Source organism: Mustela erminea, chromosome 12 (genome assembly GCF_009829155.1).
Source record: "Mustela erminea isolate mMusErm1 chromosome 12, mMusErm1.Pri, whole genome shotgun sequence".
Taxonomy (NCBI): domain Eukaryota; kingdom Metazoa; phylum Chordata; class Mammalia; order Carnivora; family Mustelidae; genus Mustela; species Mustela erminea.
This window is the reverse complement of record NC_045625.1, coordinates 37,239,429-37,258,539: the sequence shown is the minus strand read 5'-3', so window position 1 is coordinate 37,258,539 and position 19,111 is coordinate 37,239,429. Positions and strand designations below refer to the sequence as shown.

Sequence of the window (19,111 nt, the reverse complement as noted above, 5' to 3'; positions counted from 1 at the left end):
CCCCAACATCCAAAAACACCCTGTCCTTTCTAAAAGCCACCTTAAGAAACTTCACACTCCTTCTATTTAATTATGGCTATGTCTTCTGGCCATCAGGACACAGATCTTCTGAAAAGCAATGACTGACTAGGGACCTTCCATACACTCTTGTATGACGCCCCTATTTCCCTAAATTGCTGCCCTCTGCATCCTAAAACAGATAAGCACAACTATAATTGTATTAGGAAGAATAAGGGCTCTAATGAAAAGCTCCCTTAAAAACTAAGGCCAGACGTCAACAGTCTTTTCTTCCCAAGTCAGAAGCTAGATTCTTTTAGTACATCTGAAGAAAATGTTCCATTCAGGGTTTTTATTCCATTAAAATTCTAAACACCCATGATTCAGAAGTCTAACTAAAACCAAATTGGGACGCCTGGGTGGCTCAGTTGGTTAAGCAGCTGCCTTCGGCTCAGGTCATGATCCCAGGGTCCTGGGATCGAGTCCCACATCGGGCTCCTTGCTCGGCAGGGAGCCTGCTTCTCCCTCTGCCTCTGCCTGCCTCTTTGTCTGCCTGTGCTCGCTCGCGCTCTCTCCCTGTCTCTGAAAAATAAATAAAATCTTTAAAAAAAAAAAAAAAAATTTTAAAACCAAATTAATACTATTTCTAAAATTTCAGAACACAATTTAAAATTTTTTTCAGATTTATGGAGATTATCATTAACAAAGAAAAAAAATCACTAAAGAATATTTTTGAAAGTAAACCACAAAATCTACTAAATAGTCTAAAGCGACTGGGCTGGGCACATAAAGTATGTTAAAGTGTTCCAGCAAGTCTGCACCCTATGTATTCATCCTTCCTTCATCCACAATGACCTCATTCAAGAAACAGAAATGGCAAGAGATATCACGAAGTCAGCAAACACCTCCCCATTCCCCCAAAGCTGCTCTGGAGCTAGGGAAGAGACAAAAGGGTTTGGCTAGAACCAATTCCCTTCCTTTCTTGACTGTCTTATACAGATGGCTTCTGCAGGAAGCTTAAAAACATTACCTAAAATTCCAAGGGAAGCTAAAGTTTTAGAAGCAGCAAAAGGTAGAAGAATAACCAAAAATTATGAATAAACAACAGATTACACTACCTACGGGGGCGGCGGGGGGGGCGGGGGAGGGGACTATCACTTTTACATACATAACCATTGCATTTACTCACCATTCAAAGAAAGTTATGGATTTATCAACATAACTCTTAGGCAATGGTCTTCAACTAGGGGTAACTGTGCACCTCCCTCCCAAGGAACATCTAACAATATCAGAAGTCATTTTTTGATCATTACAACTTGAGGAAGAGTGCTACTGACATCTAGTAGGGAGAGGCCAGGGATGTTGCTAAACATCCTATAATATAAAGGATACTGCACCACTTCAACAACCTATTATTAAATCTAAAATGTCAACAGAGCCAAGTACAGAAATTCTGCTCTAAAGTCCACTGTGATATTATTTTATTTGTACTATTTATTCACTTTTATTGTACTATTTATTCACTTTTTCACTATTTCTTCTTTTTAATACAGAATTAACATCAGACTCACCAGGATAAATAAACTGGGTGCAGGACAGAGGAAGAAAAACACTGGGAGTAATAACTAGAGAGGGTAGTAACTATAAATATAGGATGGCTCAGACTTACCCCATGCCTTGGGTTGAGAATCTTCCTGCCCCTCTCCCTCTTCCACGTCCAAATCCTTAAAAACAAAATAGTACTGTTAAATAGTATTTATGTCCTACACAATCATAATTCTACCAACTTCATTCTCTTATGCACCCACCCAAACACCACTGTCATTGTGCCCAACAGCACCAACATTCCTATCCAGTGCACCCAATCTGCCGGTCCCTAATGACACAACTATAAACACACAGTTACTGATTTTGAAGGACAGAAGGGATTTAATTCTGCTTGTATAGTACTCGTGATATGCAGCAGCTTAACACAGGCAGCTTATATTACTAACTATTCAGGGGTGCCTGAGTGACTCAGTTGGTTAAGCATCCTACTCTTGGTTCCCGCTCAGGTCATAATCTCAGAGTTGTGGGATCAAGCCCCGCGTCAGTTCTGTGCTCAGCACAGAGTCAGGTTATCTCTTCCCCGCTGCTCCTCACCCTGCAACCCACCTTCCAGGCTGGCGCATACACACACACACTCTCCCTCAAATATGTAAAATCTTTAAAAAAAAGGAAAAGGACAATTTTATTCAGCAACTCTCCAGTTTTTCTTAATATCCCAAGCTGTGGACTAAAGACATAAATGCAAAAGCTATAACTATACAACTCTTGGAGAAAATATAGCACAAAAACTTCATGACACTGAATCTGTAATGATTTTTTTTAAATAGGATACCAAAGATACAGGCAAAACAAACAGACATTAGATTTGTGCATCAAAGACATCTATAAGGCGCCTGGGTGGCTCAGTGGGTTAGGCCTCTGCCTTCGGCTCAGGTCATGATCTCAGCATCCTGGGATCAAGGCCTGCATCAGGCTCTCTGCTCAGCGGGGAGTCTGCTTCTCCCTCTCTCTGCCTGCCTCTCTGCCTACTTGTGACCTCTATTTCAAATAAATAAATAAAATCTTAAAAAAAAAAAAAAAAAGACATCTATAGGTGCCCCTGGGTGGCTCAGTCAGTTAAGTCTGCCTTCAGCTCAGGTCACCATCTCAGGGTCCTGGGATGGAGCCCCACATAGGGCTCCCTGCTCAGCAGGGACTCTGCCTCTCCTTCTGCCCCTCCCCACCCCCACTCGTACTCCCTACCTCTCTCACAAATAAATAAAATCTTCAGGAAAGTAAAAAAAGACACTATATCGGGGTGACAGCTACCTCAGTCAGTAGAACATACAACTCTCAATCCTGGGGTTTTAAGTTAGAGTCCCATGCTGGGTGTACAGATTACTTAAAAATAAAATCTTAAAAAAAAAAAAAAAAATGAGGTACCTGCGTAGCTCGCTCACTCATATGAACTATACTGTATGTGAATTCTATCTCAAGAAGCTATTATTGCTCTAAAGTTGCCAAGAAAGAAAGCAGGAGAAAAAAACACAACTGCTCTTGATAGGTGGACTCATGCATACTCTTTGTAAGAAAAGAAAATTGATTTCAAACTCATACAAGTGCCAAAATAATATTTAACCAAAAGGCACTTATGGTGGTTAAATATTAAGAAAATAGTGGCAAGATCTTAAAGGGGGATGCTGCTCAGAAATTATTAAACAAACCTGGAATACTTGAGCCAAAAAGCAAGCTGTTCAGGAGAAAAAGGAATTTATAAAAGAAACACATAGCTTAGGCAAAAATTCAAGAAATCTTACAAGTACCCTGGAAAAAGTCTGTTATCAACTGCATACCTCTGTCTTCAAAGATCAAAAGCTGCACCCAAGTACTGACCACAAACATGCCAAATATCCTAAGTAGATTTTATTTATTTTTTTTTAAAGATTTTTATTTATTTACTTATTTGACAGACAGATCACAAGTAGACAGATAGGCAGGCAGAGAGAGAGAGGAGGAAGTAGGCTCCCTGCTGAGCAGAGAGCCGATGCGGGACTCAATCCCAGGACGATGAGATCATGACCTGAGCTGAAAGCAGAGGCTTTAACCCACTGAGCCACCCAGGTGCCCCTAAGTAGATTTTAAAAAGTCAAATTCATTATTCCCAGAAATTTTTACAAGATAACAAAACTGTTTTTTCCTATTTACCTGGCTAGTAACACTACCAATAACACTGTTTTCTGTGTATATATGATTTCCCTACACTGTTATCTGGTACAAACAGCTATTTCTGTCTAATAGCTCATAATAAAGATTCGGGGTCTTCTAATTAAAACAAAAACAAAAACACAAGACTAAAGAATATTATCAAAAAGAATAAACCAATATTAGGATACTTGCTATCTTTTCCCCTAGAGGTCTCTCTAGGGACTCCGTATATCTTTGTTGAATGCTCAAGTTTTCAGTTGTTTAATATTTATGTTTTTTACCCTGAGAGCTTGAACAGAAAAGTTGCTCATTTCCCTTGAAAAAGCCTTAACACAGAAAACAGGCAATCGCCTTTAGTGGAGGCAGACCCTAACTGCAGACATTCCCCACCTCCCCAGTACCCAACATGTGTGACCTAAATAAAAGCTAGAAGGGACAGTGATCCTAATCTAAGATGACAGAAAGCAATCCCTTTCCCTCATTCCTGTAAGACTATATGGAGAACTTTGCTAACAGCCAAATGTGCCAGAAACGGTGTCATCCTGAATTTATTACTGCACACTCTGAGTCACGACATGAAACATCTCTAAGGTCCTGACTAGTTCTAAGGCTTTTTTGCATAGACAAAAATTTCCAAATTTTCATGACTGGTTCAATGATAAATACAGTTGCCACGTTGACTATCAGTTGCCTCCATGCCCAGAGAACTATTCAGCCCATACCAACAGCAGGGCATCTCTGGGGCTTGCCGGACTCAAGAGACTTGGGAGTCAAGCAAGTTCTGCCTTTCTGTCCCTAGATTAGAGTATATTCTCAGACAGCAATATGCCTTTCCAAACTTCAAGCAGCATAAACAAGTTAAATGATAATAGCAAAATCTCTCTGGGATTCAGTGAGGAATAAAGCTTAGAATCCACCCTCGTGTCACATATATTAGCTTGTCCTTAGCAAAGAAGTCTGATTCTAAATGTGTTATGGAGACACCTGGGTGGCTCAGTCATTTGACCGGCAGACTTGATTTTAGCTCAGATCATCAGGGTTCTGAGACTGAGCCCCAGTAAAGCTCTGTACTCACAGCAGGGAGTCTCCTTGAGCTTCTCTCTCCCTCTCCCTCTGCGTGCTCCCTGTCCCCATCCCCACCCCCCACACCCTGCTCCCAGAACTCTGTGTTGAGCGCAGAGCCAGACATGGGGCTCAAACCCATGACCCCAGACCATGATCTGAGTGGAAATCAAGACCCACCTAGGCACCACAATTTTTAAAATCATTTAAAAAATAACGAATAAAGGTATTACACTAAATGTTTCAGGAATTAATGGACTCTAAAACTAGTATATAAGGAGTGATTTTTTTCTTAAAGGATATTTAAGAAATACTTCAACCCCTTGGTGCTGCACCCCACTCTGCCACTAGCTGAAGGTATTAGTACAATGAAGAGCCACACCCTAAATGTCATGCATCCTGCTTGGCAGGGACTGACTGGATTCCATCTCCTCCTCCATGAAAAGAGACACCCCCCCGCTTTGGACTGAGTAAGCTTACCCTTTTGTGGTGACAATTTTATTTTTTTTATTTCACTTAAAATCAATTAATTAACACAGAGTTTATTATTGGTTTCTGAGGGAGAGGTCAGTGATTCATCAATCTTACATAATACCCAGTGCTCGTGACAGAATGTGCCCTTTTTAATGCCTATCACCCCATCCCTCCCCCTACCACCCCTCCAGCAACCTTCAGTTTGTTTCCTATAGTTGTCTCATATGGTCTGTAGCCTTCTCTGATTTGGTATTTTATGTTTCCCTCCCTTCCCTTGTGGAGACAATTTTAGAAATTCCCACATAGGGTGTACCTGGGTGGCTCAGTTGGTTAGGTATCTGCCTTTGGCTCAGGTCATGATCTCAAAGAATTCTGGGATCAAGTCCCACCTGCAATTCCCACATGCAACTCCCCGCTCAGCAGGGAAGTCTGCTACTCCTTCTCCCTCTGTTCCTCCCCCACCCCTTGCTTGTGCTCTCTCAAATAAATCTTTATGGGGAAAAAAAAAAAGTTACCCAACTGGAAGATAATTTCTCCTAAGCCCCATTACAGGCAGGGCTGTTCAGGATGGTTCAAGGAAAAACCCCAATTCAAATTAGCTAATGCAAGACAGGCAAAATTAGTTTTATATAACTGGGGTAGTTGGGGGATAGGCATTCCTGAATCCAGGGATAGAAAACACATATAAAAAAGGATATTTATATAATCTTAGTACTCCCCTCAAAAAGTATTCATTAATTACAAAGTGCAGGGTAGTAACTTCAAGGAGAAACTGGACAGAAGCTACTGTTCTTAAATAAGAAATCAAAACTAACACTAGCAATGGGATAAACCTTTATTATGTGCCCTCTAATGTGATCCACATTTTGTGGTATTCCTGTCAAAAATAAGTAACAGGTTAACTATACTGGCATTAAAATAAAATTTAAAACCACCAAATAACATCAATGTATTCATGAAGCTTCTCAGACTGATATTAAAGGACATTCTACAAGACAGTCCCTATGCTTCAAAAGCATTAACGCCATGAAATACCAAGATTATTCCAGACTGATGAACTATTTTATATTGAAGGACACTAAAAAGAGACATGAGAGCCAAATACAATGTGTGATACTGGACTGGATCCTAGACCAGAATACCTTTTTGCTATAAGGAACATTACAGGATAACTTTTCAGTAAGGCCTGTAAATTGCATCAATAGTAATTTCCTGTTTTTTTTTTTATTAAAGATTTTTATTTATTTATTTGATAGAGAGAGATCACAAGTAGGCAGAGAGGCAGGCAGAGAGAGAGGGGGAAGCAGGCTCCCCGCTGATCAGAGAGCCCGATGTGGGGCTCGATCCCAGGACCCTGAGATCATGACCTGAGCCGAAGGCAGAGGCTTAAACCACTGAGCCACCCAGGCGCCCCTAATTTCCTGTTTTTATCACTGTAAGATACCGCCATGAGAGAGGTTTTTTCCCTCCCTTAAGAGATATACACTAAAATATTAAGGGGTAAAGTGGCATTATGTTGGAATTTACATTTAAAGGTTTTGGAAAAGAAAAAAACAAGAAAAAAAAATACACACACACACACACACACACACACACACACAGAGAAAAACAATGAAAAAAATAGTGAAACATCAAAATTCAGGAAATCTGAGTACCCATTACACAATTCTATTATACTTTATTTCAAGGTAAAATGTTAAAGCTGCACCCTGAGCATTTCTGTGTATATGTCATATTCCAATAAGTAGTTTTTAATTCTGTTAAAAAAAAAAATCCAAGTTGTTTTCCATATTTACATTAGCTGTTCCTTCTACACAGAATATTTCTACCCAGATTTTCACATGGCTTTATTCCTCCTCAGCAACCTCCTCAGGTCACTCAATCTAAAGATGACCCTACTAGATGACAAAGCTGGCTTAGCCGGTAAAGCACAAGATTCCTGATCTAGGAGTTTTGAGTTCAAGCCCCACATTGGGTGTACAGATTTGTTACTAAAAGAAATTAAAAACAAACAGACGTAATAATGAAGAAGACCCCACTTGACAGCTGATCACCAATCATTTTAAGTCAAACAGTGATTTTACTTGACTGTCTCTTATCCTTCCCACCCCATATGTAAGGGACCATGCCTTACTCCCAGCATTATCTGCAACAATGAAACAGGTATTTAAGTATTAGTTGTTGCAGCACCAAAGAAATAAGAAACAATTATAAGAACATATTATGAGCAACTATATGCTAACAAACTGGACAATCTGGAAGAAATGGATGCATTCCTAGAGACATATAAACTACCAAAACTAAAACAGGAAGAAACAGAAACCCTGAACAGACCCATAACCAACAAGGAAACTGAAGCAGTAATCAAAAATCTCCCAACAAACAAGAGTACAGGGCCAGCTGGCTTCCCAAGGGAATTCTACCAAACATTTAAAGAAGAATACATAGCTGGGGCGCCTGGGTGGCTCAGTGGGTTAAGCCGCAGCCTTCGGCTCAGGTCATGATCTCAGGGTCCTGGGATCGAGTCCCACATCGGGCTCTCTGCTCAGCAGGGAGCCTGCTTCCTTCTCTCTCTCTCTGCCTGCCTCTCAGTGTACTTGTAATTTCTCTCTGTCAAATAAATAAATAAAATCTTTAAAAAAAAAAAAAAGAAGAAGAATACATAGCTATTCTTCTGAAACTGTTCCCCCGCAAAAACAAACCAGAAATAGAAGGAAAACTTCCCGACTCTTTTTATGAGGCCAGCATTACCTCGATCCCAAAAGCAGACAAAGACCTCACCAAAAAGGATGATTATCACTATCAATTATCAGTATCACTGATGAACATGAATGTGTGTGTGTGTGTGTGTGTGTATATATATATTTTTTTTCTTGATTTTTCTTTTCCAAAACCTTTAAATGTAAATTCCAACATAATGCCACTTTACCCCTTAATATTTTAGTGTATATCTCTTAAGGGAGGGAAAAAACCTCTCTCATGGCGGTATCTTACAGTGATAAAAACAGGAAATTAGGGGCGTCTGGGTGGCTCAGTGGGTTAAGCCTCTGCCTTTGGCTCAGGTCATGATCGAGCCTTACATCGGGCTCTCTGCTCAACAGGGAGCCTGCTTCCCTTCCTCTCTCTCTGCCTGCCTCTCTACTTGTGATCTCTGTCAAACAAATAAATAAAATCTTAAAAAAAAAATTCTCAACAAAATACTAGCAAATAGGATCCAACAGTACATTAAAAGAATTATTAACCACTACAAAGTAGGATTTATTCCTGGGCTACAAGGTTGGTTGAACACCCATAAATCAATCAATATGATACACTACATTAAAGAAGGACAAGAACCATATGATACTCTAAGTAAACAGATGCAAAAAAAGCACTGGACAAAGTACAGCGTTCTTTCTTGATTCAAACTCTTCACAGTGCTGGGATAGAGGATCCATACCTAAATATCATATAAGCCATCTATAAAAAACCCACAGTGAGTATCATTCTCAATGGGGAAAAACTGAAAGCTTTTTCCCTAAGGTCAGGAACATGGCAGGGATGTCCACTATTGCCACTGCTATTCAACATAGTACTATAAGTCCTAGCCTCAGCAATCAGACAACAAAAAGAAATAAAAGGCATCCAAATCGGCAAAGCAGAAGTCAAACTCTCACTCACTGCAAATGACATGATACTTTATGTGGAAAACCCAAAAGACTACACCCCAAAACTGCAAGAACTCATACATACAGGAATTGAGTAAAGTGGTAGGATATAAAATCAATGCACAGAAATCAGTTCCATTTCTATAGACCCAGCAATGAGACAGCAGAAAGAAAATTAAGGAGCTGACCCCATTTATATTTACACCCAAAATCGTAAGACACCTAGGAATAAATCTAACCAAAGAGGCAAATGATGTGACTCAGAAAACTATAGACTACTCATGAAAGAAACTGAGGAAGACACAAAGAAATGGAAAAACATTCCACGCTCATGGACTGGAAGAACAAATATTGTTAAAATATCTATGGTGCCGGGGCACCTGGGTGGCTCAGTGGGTTAAGCCGCTGCCTTCGGTTCAAGTCATGATCTCAGGGTCCTGGGATCAAGTCCCACATCGGGCTTTCTGCTCAGCAGGTAGCCTGCTTCCCTTCCTCTCTCTCTGCCCGCCTCTCTGCCTACTTGTGATTTCTCACTGTCAAATATATAAATAAAATATTTTTTAAAAAAATAAAATAAAATAAAATAAAAAATTAAAAATATCTATGTTGCCTAGAACTGTCTATACATTTAATGCAATCTCTATCAAAATACCATCAACTTTTTTCACAGAAATGGAACAAATAACCTTAAAATTTGTATGAAACCAGAAAAGACCCCAAAAAGCCACAGGAAGGTTAAAAAAGAAAACCAGAGCTGGTGGCATCACAATTCTAGACTCCAGGCTCTATTACAAAGCTGTAATCATCAAGACGGAATGGTAGTGGCACAAAAACAGACACAGAGATCAAGGGAACAGAACAGAGAACCAAGAAATTAATCCTCAACTCTATAGTCAACTAATCTTCGACAAATGAGGAAAGACTATCCAACAGAAAAAAGTCTCTTTAACAAATGGGTGTTGGGAAAACTGGACAACCACATGCAAAAGAATGAAACTGGACCATTTCCTTATACCATACACAAAAATAGACTCAAAATGGATGAAAGACCTAATCTGAGACAGGAATCCATCAAAATCCTTGAGAATGTAGGCAGCAACCTCTTCCACCTTGGCCCCAGCAACTTCTTCCTAAAGACATTGCCAAAGGCAATGGAAGCAAGGGCAAAAATAAACTATTGGGACCTAATCAAGATAAAAGGCTTTTGCACAGCAAAGAAAACAGTCAACAAAACCAAAAGACAGGGGCGCCAGGCTCAGGTCACGGTCCCAGGGTCCTGGGATCAAGACCCACGTAGGGCTCTCTGCTAAGCGGGGAGCCTGCTTCCTCCTCCCTCTCTCTCTGCCTGCCTCTCTGCATCCTTGTGATCTCTGTCCATAAAAACAAACAAACAAACAAAAAAACAAAAGACAATCAACAGAATGGGAGAAGGTATTTGCAAATAACATGTCAGACAAAGGGCTAGTATCCAAAATCTATGAAGAACTTACCAAATTCAACACCCAAGGAACAAATAATCTAATCAAGAAATGGGCAAAAGACATGAACAGACATTTCTGCAAAGACATACAAATGGCCTACAGACACATGAAAAAGCAGTATCACTCAACCATCAGGGAAATACAAATCAAAACCACAATGAAATACCATTTCACACCAGCAAGAATGGCTAAAATTAACAAGTCAGTAAATGGCCCAGTGAGAATGGCTGAAATTAACAAGTCAGTATTAAGCACAGATGTTGTTGGCAAGGATGTGGAGAAAAGAGAACCCTCCTACACTGTTGGTGGGAATGCCAGCTGGTGCAGCCACTCTGGGAAACAGTAATAGAGGTTCCTCAAAAAGTTGAAAATAGGGCTAGCCTATGACCCAGCAATCGCACTACTGGGTATTTACCCCAAAGATACAAATACAGTGATCTGAAGAGGCACATGCACCCCAATGTTTATAGCAGCCATGTCCACAACAGCCAAACTATGGAAAGAGCCCAGATGTCCACTGACAAATGAATGGATAAAGATGTGGTGTGTAGGGGGAAAAAAAAGATGTGGTGTGTGTGTATACGTGTGTGTACACACACACACACACACACACACACACACACAGGAGTTCAAGCCCCACATAGGGCATAGAGCTTACTTTAAAAATAAATGAGTGAACAAAATACATAAATATACTAATACAAACTCCAAAAAATACTGCCTATCTATACTATTCCCTATGAAACAATAGATTTCTCTCTACTTATCTCTTGCCTGCTTTTCAGAGCGGTTGGAAAAACACATTTTAGTTATTCCCTCATCCTGTGAATATAAATGGCCAATACCAACAAGGAACATTCCTTGAAATGTAGTTCCAGAAGTCCTAGGAACAGTCAGCAGGACTGTCAACCTTTTACCACTGAAAAGCTATTAAAGGGCCTGCTGGTAAACATTACTTGCCCGACATTTCAGTAATTCAGCTTTAACCCAAATCCTTGGCCAAGTTTTTATTTATGTGAGAGAGAGAGAAAGCAGGCTAGCGCACCATGAGCAGGTGAAGGAGCAGAGGGAGAAGCTGACTCCCTGCTAAGCAAGGAGCCCGATGTAGGACTTAATCCCAGGACCCTGAGACCATAACCGTGAGCCAAAGGCAGATGCTTAACCAAATGAGCCACCCAGGTGCCCCTCCAATACCTAAAAAACTTATAAAAACAAAAAACCCACTCTATAAGAATAATTTTCAAGGAGATTCGAGTCACATCTGGCTGCTCTTCATTTTTGTATAAACATACTATCTAGTGAGGTCAGCTAATATAGCCAAGAACAAAGGCCAAAAAAAAAAAAGTTTGTTTTTTAGGTGGTTTTAGATCTAGCTATCGTGAAAGACTTTGACCAGGAAAATTAAATTTAAATTCTTCTACACACACACTTCATTCACATGGACTGTATTTTTTATTGTTTGCATTCTGTTCTTATTCACTGTTAAATTTACCAACCAATGAGGAAAACTGTATGAATAATCACCAAACAGTCCAAAAAAAGAACATGAAGATATGACAGTTATGATTAAGTAAAATTTTATCGTGATTTTACTTGGTCTGTGAAGTTTTGTTTACTTCAGTTTTATCTGCCTAAATAAAACTAAAGTAAATATATCAACTCTACCTCAAGGTAATAAAACTAACCAATCCTACTCCCACATACACTCCCCGCTTTCCAACTCACTGGCTGTTCCCTAGGATGTGTTTTTATAACAATAAATCTGTTCAATTTGTAACAAGAGTCAGCATTCAATCAGCCTTTTATTTTTAAATATGTCCCTAAGCAACCAACCAAGCAAGTTCTCAGACTTGATTTTTACTCTCAAAGGACCAAACTAAGGGTTCCAGTGTGCCACAGAGGGAATTCAGTCATGAATATCTGATCATTTCTTTAAGAAGCACATTAATTCCAGGGGAAGCAACTCAAAGATCAAATACTCTGGAAAAGAGAAACTTCTCCCAGATAAGACACCCCAGCTCTTCTGTATTCCTGAAACCTTCAAAGGAATTTCCAATAATCTTCTAATTACAACAGGGTGGTATGGAGTAATCAGACACAAAACATTGGTATTACACTATTTGAGTACCCTGACCCATAAGCATAGTAAAGTTTAGTAGTCAAAAACCTCACTCTGGGGATGCCTAAGTGGCTCAGTAGGCTAAGCGACTGCCTTCAGCTTGGGTCAAGATCCCAGGGTCCTGGGATCGAGTACCACATCGGGCTCCTTGCTCAGCAGGGAGCCTGCTTCTCTCTCTGCCTCTGCCTGCCACTCTGCCTGCTTGTGTGCACGTGCTCTCTCTCTCTCTGATAAATAAATAGATACAGAAATAACTTTAAACAAAATAAAACAAACCAAAAAAAAACCACCTCATTCTGTTTTTTTTGTTCTTCTATATTCCTTCTCTCCCAGGATGGTACCTCAAGACACTAAAAAAACAGGAGTAGAGATGCCACTTATTTTTCTAACCTCACTGTAACAATGGTAAACTTGGGGCTTACTCCATAAGAACTCATTCCTAAATATATACTATACTAACAAGCAGTTCCAGCTTCTCAAACACAGAATTACAATTTTTACTGATTATTACATGTCACATGATTAAAAACTTGACCCAAAATACTCCACATTTCACATATTAACATGATCTTTGATCTAAGTTCAGGATTTAGTCAGTATCATTCAGGAGAACTTCCAGTCTTACAGCAGATATTTAATACCTACCAGTTAAATTCCACATTTTGTACACAAACCACAGTATTATTTGATGGCCAAATCACCTCTGACCAGTCACCATTTATACAGTCCCAAACATTCTGACACCAAAATGCAAAGACACGGACACTGAAGAAAGTGGCCCAGCACAACTGCTACTTCCTTCCTCCAAAAAGGCTACTGTTTTCTCACAAATAACACACAACTCACAAGATACTTCTCTTCAAACTTTTAAACAGAATACAGAAAATATACTTGTTCTAAGTATCACACTCTTACTCCTCTGATTGTAGAGCAAACATTCAGTGAATGGTATGGAAACAATATAAAGAAATTTTAGTTTTACTTCATTTGCTATGGTTCATACTTACTATGCTATCTTTTCATTCTATCTTACTTTTTACGCTATCAAATTCATAATATAAATTATCCCAAAACTTAGAGATTACCATATTAAATCTATGCTGTTTCATAGTATTTTTAAGCCAATACTATGCAGATTAAGGCAAAAATTAAGAAAAAAAAGTTTCATTAGCAATTTGAATTTTTTTTTTTAAGATTTTATTTGAGAGAGAGAGCACGTGAGTGATGGGAAGGGTAAAGGGAAGGGGAAAAGCAGACTCCCCACTGAGCAGAGAGCCCAATGTGGGGCTCCATCCCAGAATCCTGAGATCATGACCTGAGCCAAAGTCAGATGCTTAACTGACTGAGTCACCTAGGCACCCCAGTAGTTTGAAATGTTAGCAAATTTAATCACAAATGTAGATCAGTATTCTAAGGGAGAGCCAAGGGGAAGTCAGCAGAGGAGCTCACAAGTATGGTCAAAATCAAAGAATAAATGCAATGGAGACTTTAAAGAACTGTTTTTAAAGTACACACTTTCTGGCATATACTTGTTTTTTAAGTATACCCTTAATATCTGCATACTACCCAACAAACCAAAAATAACTGCAAAGGAAGAGAACAATGAAGTGGGTTTTTTTTTTTTTAATTTGTTTGCTTGTTTTTTAAGGTTGGTTTATTTCAAGGATGCCTGGGTGGCTCAGTTGGTTAAGTATCTGCCTTCAGCTCTGGTCATGATCCCAGGGTCCCGGTATTGAGTCCTGCATCCGGCTTCCTGCTGAGAGCCTACTTCTCCTTCTGCCTGCTGTGCTCACACTCTCTCTCAAATAAATAAAATCTTTTAAAACAGAGGAGGAGAGCACCTGGGTGGCTCAGTGGCTTAAAGCCTCTGCCTTTGGCTCAGGTCCTGATCCTGGGGTCCTGAGATAGAGCCCCACATCGGGCTATCTGCTTCGCGGGGAGCCTGCTTCTCCTCTCTCTCTGCCTGCCTGCCTCTCTGCCTACTTGTGATCTCTGTCTGTCAAATAAAAATAAATAAATAAATAATCTTTAAAAAGAAAAAAAAAAAAAACACAGATTTATTTTGAGAGAGAGTGAGTGTGAGTGAGAGAGAGACAGAGAGAGCATGCACAGAGGGAAAGGGAAAAGCCAACTCCCTACTGAGAAGGTGTCGGATTCTGGGATTAATCCCAGGACTGCTAACCAACTAAACCGCCCAGGCGCCCCCAATGAACTGTTTCTTTCTTTCTTTCTTTCTTTTAAAGATTTTATTTATTTATTCGAAAGAGAGCATGAGAGCGGAGAAGGTCAGAGGGAGAAGCAGACTCCCCATGGAGCTGGGAGCCCGATGAGGGACTTGATCCTGGAATTCCGGGACCATGACGTGAGCCAAAGGCAGTCGCCCAACCAACTGAGCCACCCAGGCACCCCTCCCAACGAATTGCTTTAAAAGGCTAATTAAACAGACTATAAGAGAGTAAATTAAGACCTTAAAGAACTTGCAACTAATCTTATGGAAAGTGACATATTACATAAAACAAAAGACACATTTATCTCTTAAAGTAACAAACTATTTGTCCTGCACCACTATTAACTTACTATCAAACCATACTAATATTCATAAGCAAAATAATTGGAGTTTTGAGCATGAAGGATACTGAGTATTTTACCCCTCTTGCCCTATGCTGGAAGTCAAATTCAAAGCAATTCAAAGAAATCTCCAGACAGACCACAATCCTTTCAAGAGTGTAATCAAATATACTTAAATATAGGTGTTATAAAATTTTTTCAAAAAGTAAATTTTAAAGTTTATTTTTTAAACAGTTTTATGTATTAATTTATTTGAGGTAGAGAGGGAAGCAGAGGGAGAGGAAGAAAGAATCTGAAGCTGACCCTCACTGAGCACAGAGGCTGATCAATGCAGGGCTTGATCCCACCACTGTGAGCCCAGGACCTGAGTTGAAACCGTGAGTCAGACATTTAACCAACTGAGCTACCCAGGTGACCCAGAAAAAGTAAAGTTAAACTGAAAAATCCTACATACAAAACAATTTATTTCTTTGAAAAAGTAAAGTTTAGGGGTGCCTGGGTGGCTCAGTGGCTTAAAGCCTCTGCCTTTGGTTCAGGTCATGATCTCAGGGTCCTGGGATCGAGCCCCACATCAGGCTCTTTGCTCGGCAGGGAGCTTGCTTCCTCCTCTCTCTCTCTCTGCCTGTCTCTCTGCCTACTTGTGATCTGTCAAATAAATAAATAAAATCTTAAAAAAAAAAAAAAAAGTAAAGTTTAATTAAAATCATACATACGAAACAATGGTAACAAATTTTAACTCAGGGCAGCGGGGTCGCTCAGTCAGTTATAGAGATCCAGCCCCATCAGGCTCCGCACTGAACATAGCAACTTCTTGGGATTCTCTCTCCATCTGCACCCCGCTTGTGCTCTCATTCTCTCTCTTTCTCTCTCAAATAAATAAATTAATAAATAAATAAATAATAACTCCTCTAAGTTAATATGTGGGAGTAGACCAGACTGATTTTTTTTTTTTAAGTTGAACTTGATTTATAAAAGGTCAGTCTAAGTCCTTTACCACTACTTTACATCTTTCTTAAAAAGGATTAGGTATTAGGTTGCCTGACTGGCTCAGCCAGCAGAGCATGCGGCTCTTGATCTCACAGTTTTAAGTTCAAGGCCCATTTTGGGTGTAGAGATTACTTTAAAAATTAAATCTTAAAAAAGAAAAAAAGGGGGGGGGCGCCTGGGTGGCTCAGTGGGTTAAGCCTCTGCCTTCGGCTCAGGTCATGATCCCAGGGTCTTGGGATCCAGCTCCGCATCGGACTCTCTGTTCAGCACGGAGCCTGCTTCCCCCTCTCTCTCTACCTACTTGTGATCTGTCAAATAAATAAATAAATTTAAAAAAAAAAAAAAAAAAGGATGGGGGGATGCCTGGGTGGCTCAGTTGTTAGGTGTCTGCCTTCGGTTCAGGTGGTAATCCCAAGGCCCTGGGATCCAGCCCCACGTCAGGCCCCTTGCTTGACAGGAAGCCTGCTTGTCCCACTCCCACTTCCCTGCTTGTGTTCCCTCTCTTGCTGTCTCTCTTTCTGTCAAATTAAAAAAAAAAAAAAAAGCAAAGGATCAGGTATTGAATTAGGGATTTTAAAGCAAGCCAGTATCATCATTCTATCAGATTTTACTCGCTTTGGATCCTTCAATCCAGAGTGTCTAACAACAGTTCCAAGCAGATATGGTTTCAGAGGACTCCCTAATTAAACCTTTCCATCTTTTCAGAAAGAAAAACAATTTATGTCTACCTCTAAATACTCAAAAACATAAAAATCAATCAATAAATCTGAGTCCTTGAAGGAAGGAAGAAGGCAAGAAGACAGATAACCAGCCTACTATCCACTGTGACACTCTCCCTTCTTCCCTTCATCTCCCTGAAGAACGTGGCTTCCAGTGACACTTGGGTGGCTCAGTCAGTTAAAGTGTCTCCTTCAGTTCAGGTTATGATCGCAGGGTCCTGGGACTGAGCGCGACATTGGGCTCCTTGCTCCACGAGGAGCCTACTTCTCCCTCTCCTTTTGCCTGTTACTCCCCATGCTTGCGCTCACTCACTGTCAAATAAAAAATAAAATCTTAAAAAAAAAAAAAAGACTCAGTTCTCTCATCTGTAAAATGAGAATACTACCAGCAGCACAGACAATCCTCAGAAGTTTTACTAGGGGATTAAAGGAAAATACATGTAAATTACAAGTAAAAGGCCTACTACACAATAAAGCACTCACAGTAAATATCAACTATTATTAATTATTCCACTTTGGTCCAACTCACAAAGAGAAAAACATTCTGTAGATAGGCAACTCTAAAGACTTAGGTAAGGACCACAAAAACAGGCCTAGCTATAGCCCTCAACATTGGAGAGACCAAGCAAGGCCCAATGCTTCCCCTGAGCAAACTACTCTTGTCACAATGAAAATAAAAAATGGAATTACACATACTGCAACCCTCATCTTGAATTCCAAGAGAATTCTTTTTAAAATGAAACCATATGGGCATCTGAGTGGCTCAGTCTGTTGGGCGGCCAGCTCTTGATTTCAGCTTGGGGCTGTGGGATTGAGCCCCACATCATGCTCCATGTTCAGCGCTGACTCTGCTAGGGTTCTTTCCCTCTCCTCCTGCCCTACCCCCAGCCTGCTTGCATATGCTCTCACTCAAATAAATAAAGAATTTTTTTAATGAAATTAAATTTTAAAAAATAAAAACTAAACCATAAACACCAATAAGGGATTATGTTCAGAAATCCAGTCAACCTAAAACCTACTGATAAATAAACTCACTAAAAATGGACAACTCATTCATTAACCTAAACACCACCAAAAAAATTAAAAGGAAAACAAACACATCTTTAGACGCAGTGCAATATAGAATACATAACCTCCTCTATGCTCACTTAAAAAACTGAGCCTGAATCAAATCTTTAAAGCTAACTTACATTTACAGTAGATAAGGCTGCTAAAGAAGTAAACTAAATGATACCACAAGAAACAAAAAGATCAATGCATAATGTGAAACATGACATCCTAAAGGAAAAGTAACATTGTTTGGACAACAAATCAATAATAAAGAGAAAAAAAGGGAGGAATAAGTTAGAAGAATATACTTTAGATTAAAGAGAATCAAAATATGTAATGTATAAATATTGTTTCAATCCTGATTCAAAGAAATCCATGAAAAGACATTTTTTCAAATAATCAGGAAAATTTATACATGGGTTAAATGTTAGATGATACCAAAAGTTTACTATGAGTTTTTGAACTGCTAAAATAGCATTATGGTTATATATGAAAGTGTCTTACCTTTTTCAGAGGTGCTTACCATAGAAATTAAAGGTAAAGTGATCCAAAAAATCTACTTTAAAGTATTTCTGCAGAGGGTGCCTGGTAGCTCAGTGGGTTAAAGCCTCTGCCTTCAGCTCAGGTCATGATCCCAGGGTCCTGGGATCGGGCCCCACATCAGGCTCTCTGCTTAGCAGGGGGCCTGCTTCCTCCTCTCTCTCTCTCTCTCTCTCTCTCTCTCTGCCTCTACCTACTTGTGATCTCTGTCTATCAAATAAATAAATAAAATCTTTAAAAATATATATATATTTCTGCAGAGAAGGTAGGAAAGAGATCTATAAAACGAACATGGCTGAAATCTTTAAGTGTTGTTAACTAAGAAGGAGGGGACATATGGTTCATCTGACTATTCTCCCCACTTTTCTAAATTTGAAATCGATCATAATTTTAAAAGGCTAGAAAAGGACATTACAATTAAAATTGGTTATATAGGGGCCTGGGTGGCTTAGTTGGCTAGGCCTCTGCCTTTGGCTCAGGTCATAATCTTAGGGTCGTGGTATCTAGCCCTGTATCAGACTCTCTGATCACCAGGGAGCCTGCTTTTCACCCTCTCCTTCTGTCTGCCGCTCCTCCTGCTTGTATACTCACACACTCTCTCCCTCTCTCTGTCAAGTAGGTAATTCTAATATTATTTTGCCTCTGCCTGGCAAATCAGTGCATAGGTTTGCCTTCTCTAATCTCTGAATGTTTTACCTTTGGCATTTGTAGTATTTTACTAAATGATAGTTGAAT

General features: G+C 39.7%; 1 protein-coding gene across 7 annotated transcripts in view; it reads right to left on the bottom strand.

Annotated features, from left to right (window-relative positions):
• UBAP2 (ubiquitin associated protein 2) overlaps positions 1–19,111 on the bottom strand; it is a 136,865-nt gene that overhangs the window by 48,598 nt on the left and 69,156 nt on the right. For all 7 annotated transcript variants that reach the window (XM_032308535.1, XM_032308539.1, XM_032308537.1 and 4 more), the window contains one exon: positions 1,667–1,721. In XM_032308535.1, coding sequence (XP_032164426.1) covers positions 1,667–1,721 — 55 coding nt within the window. The remainder of the gene's footprint in view (positions 1–1,666; positions 1,722–19,111) is intronic.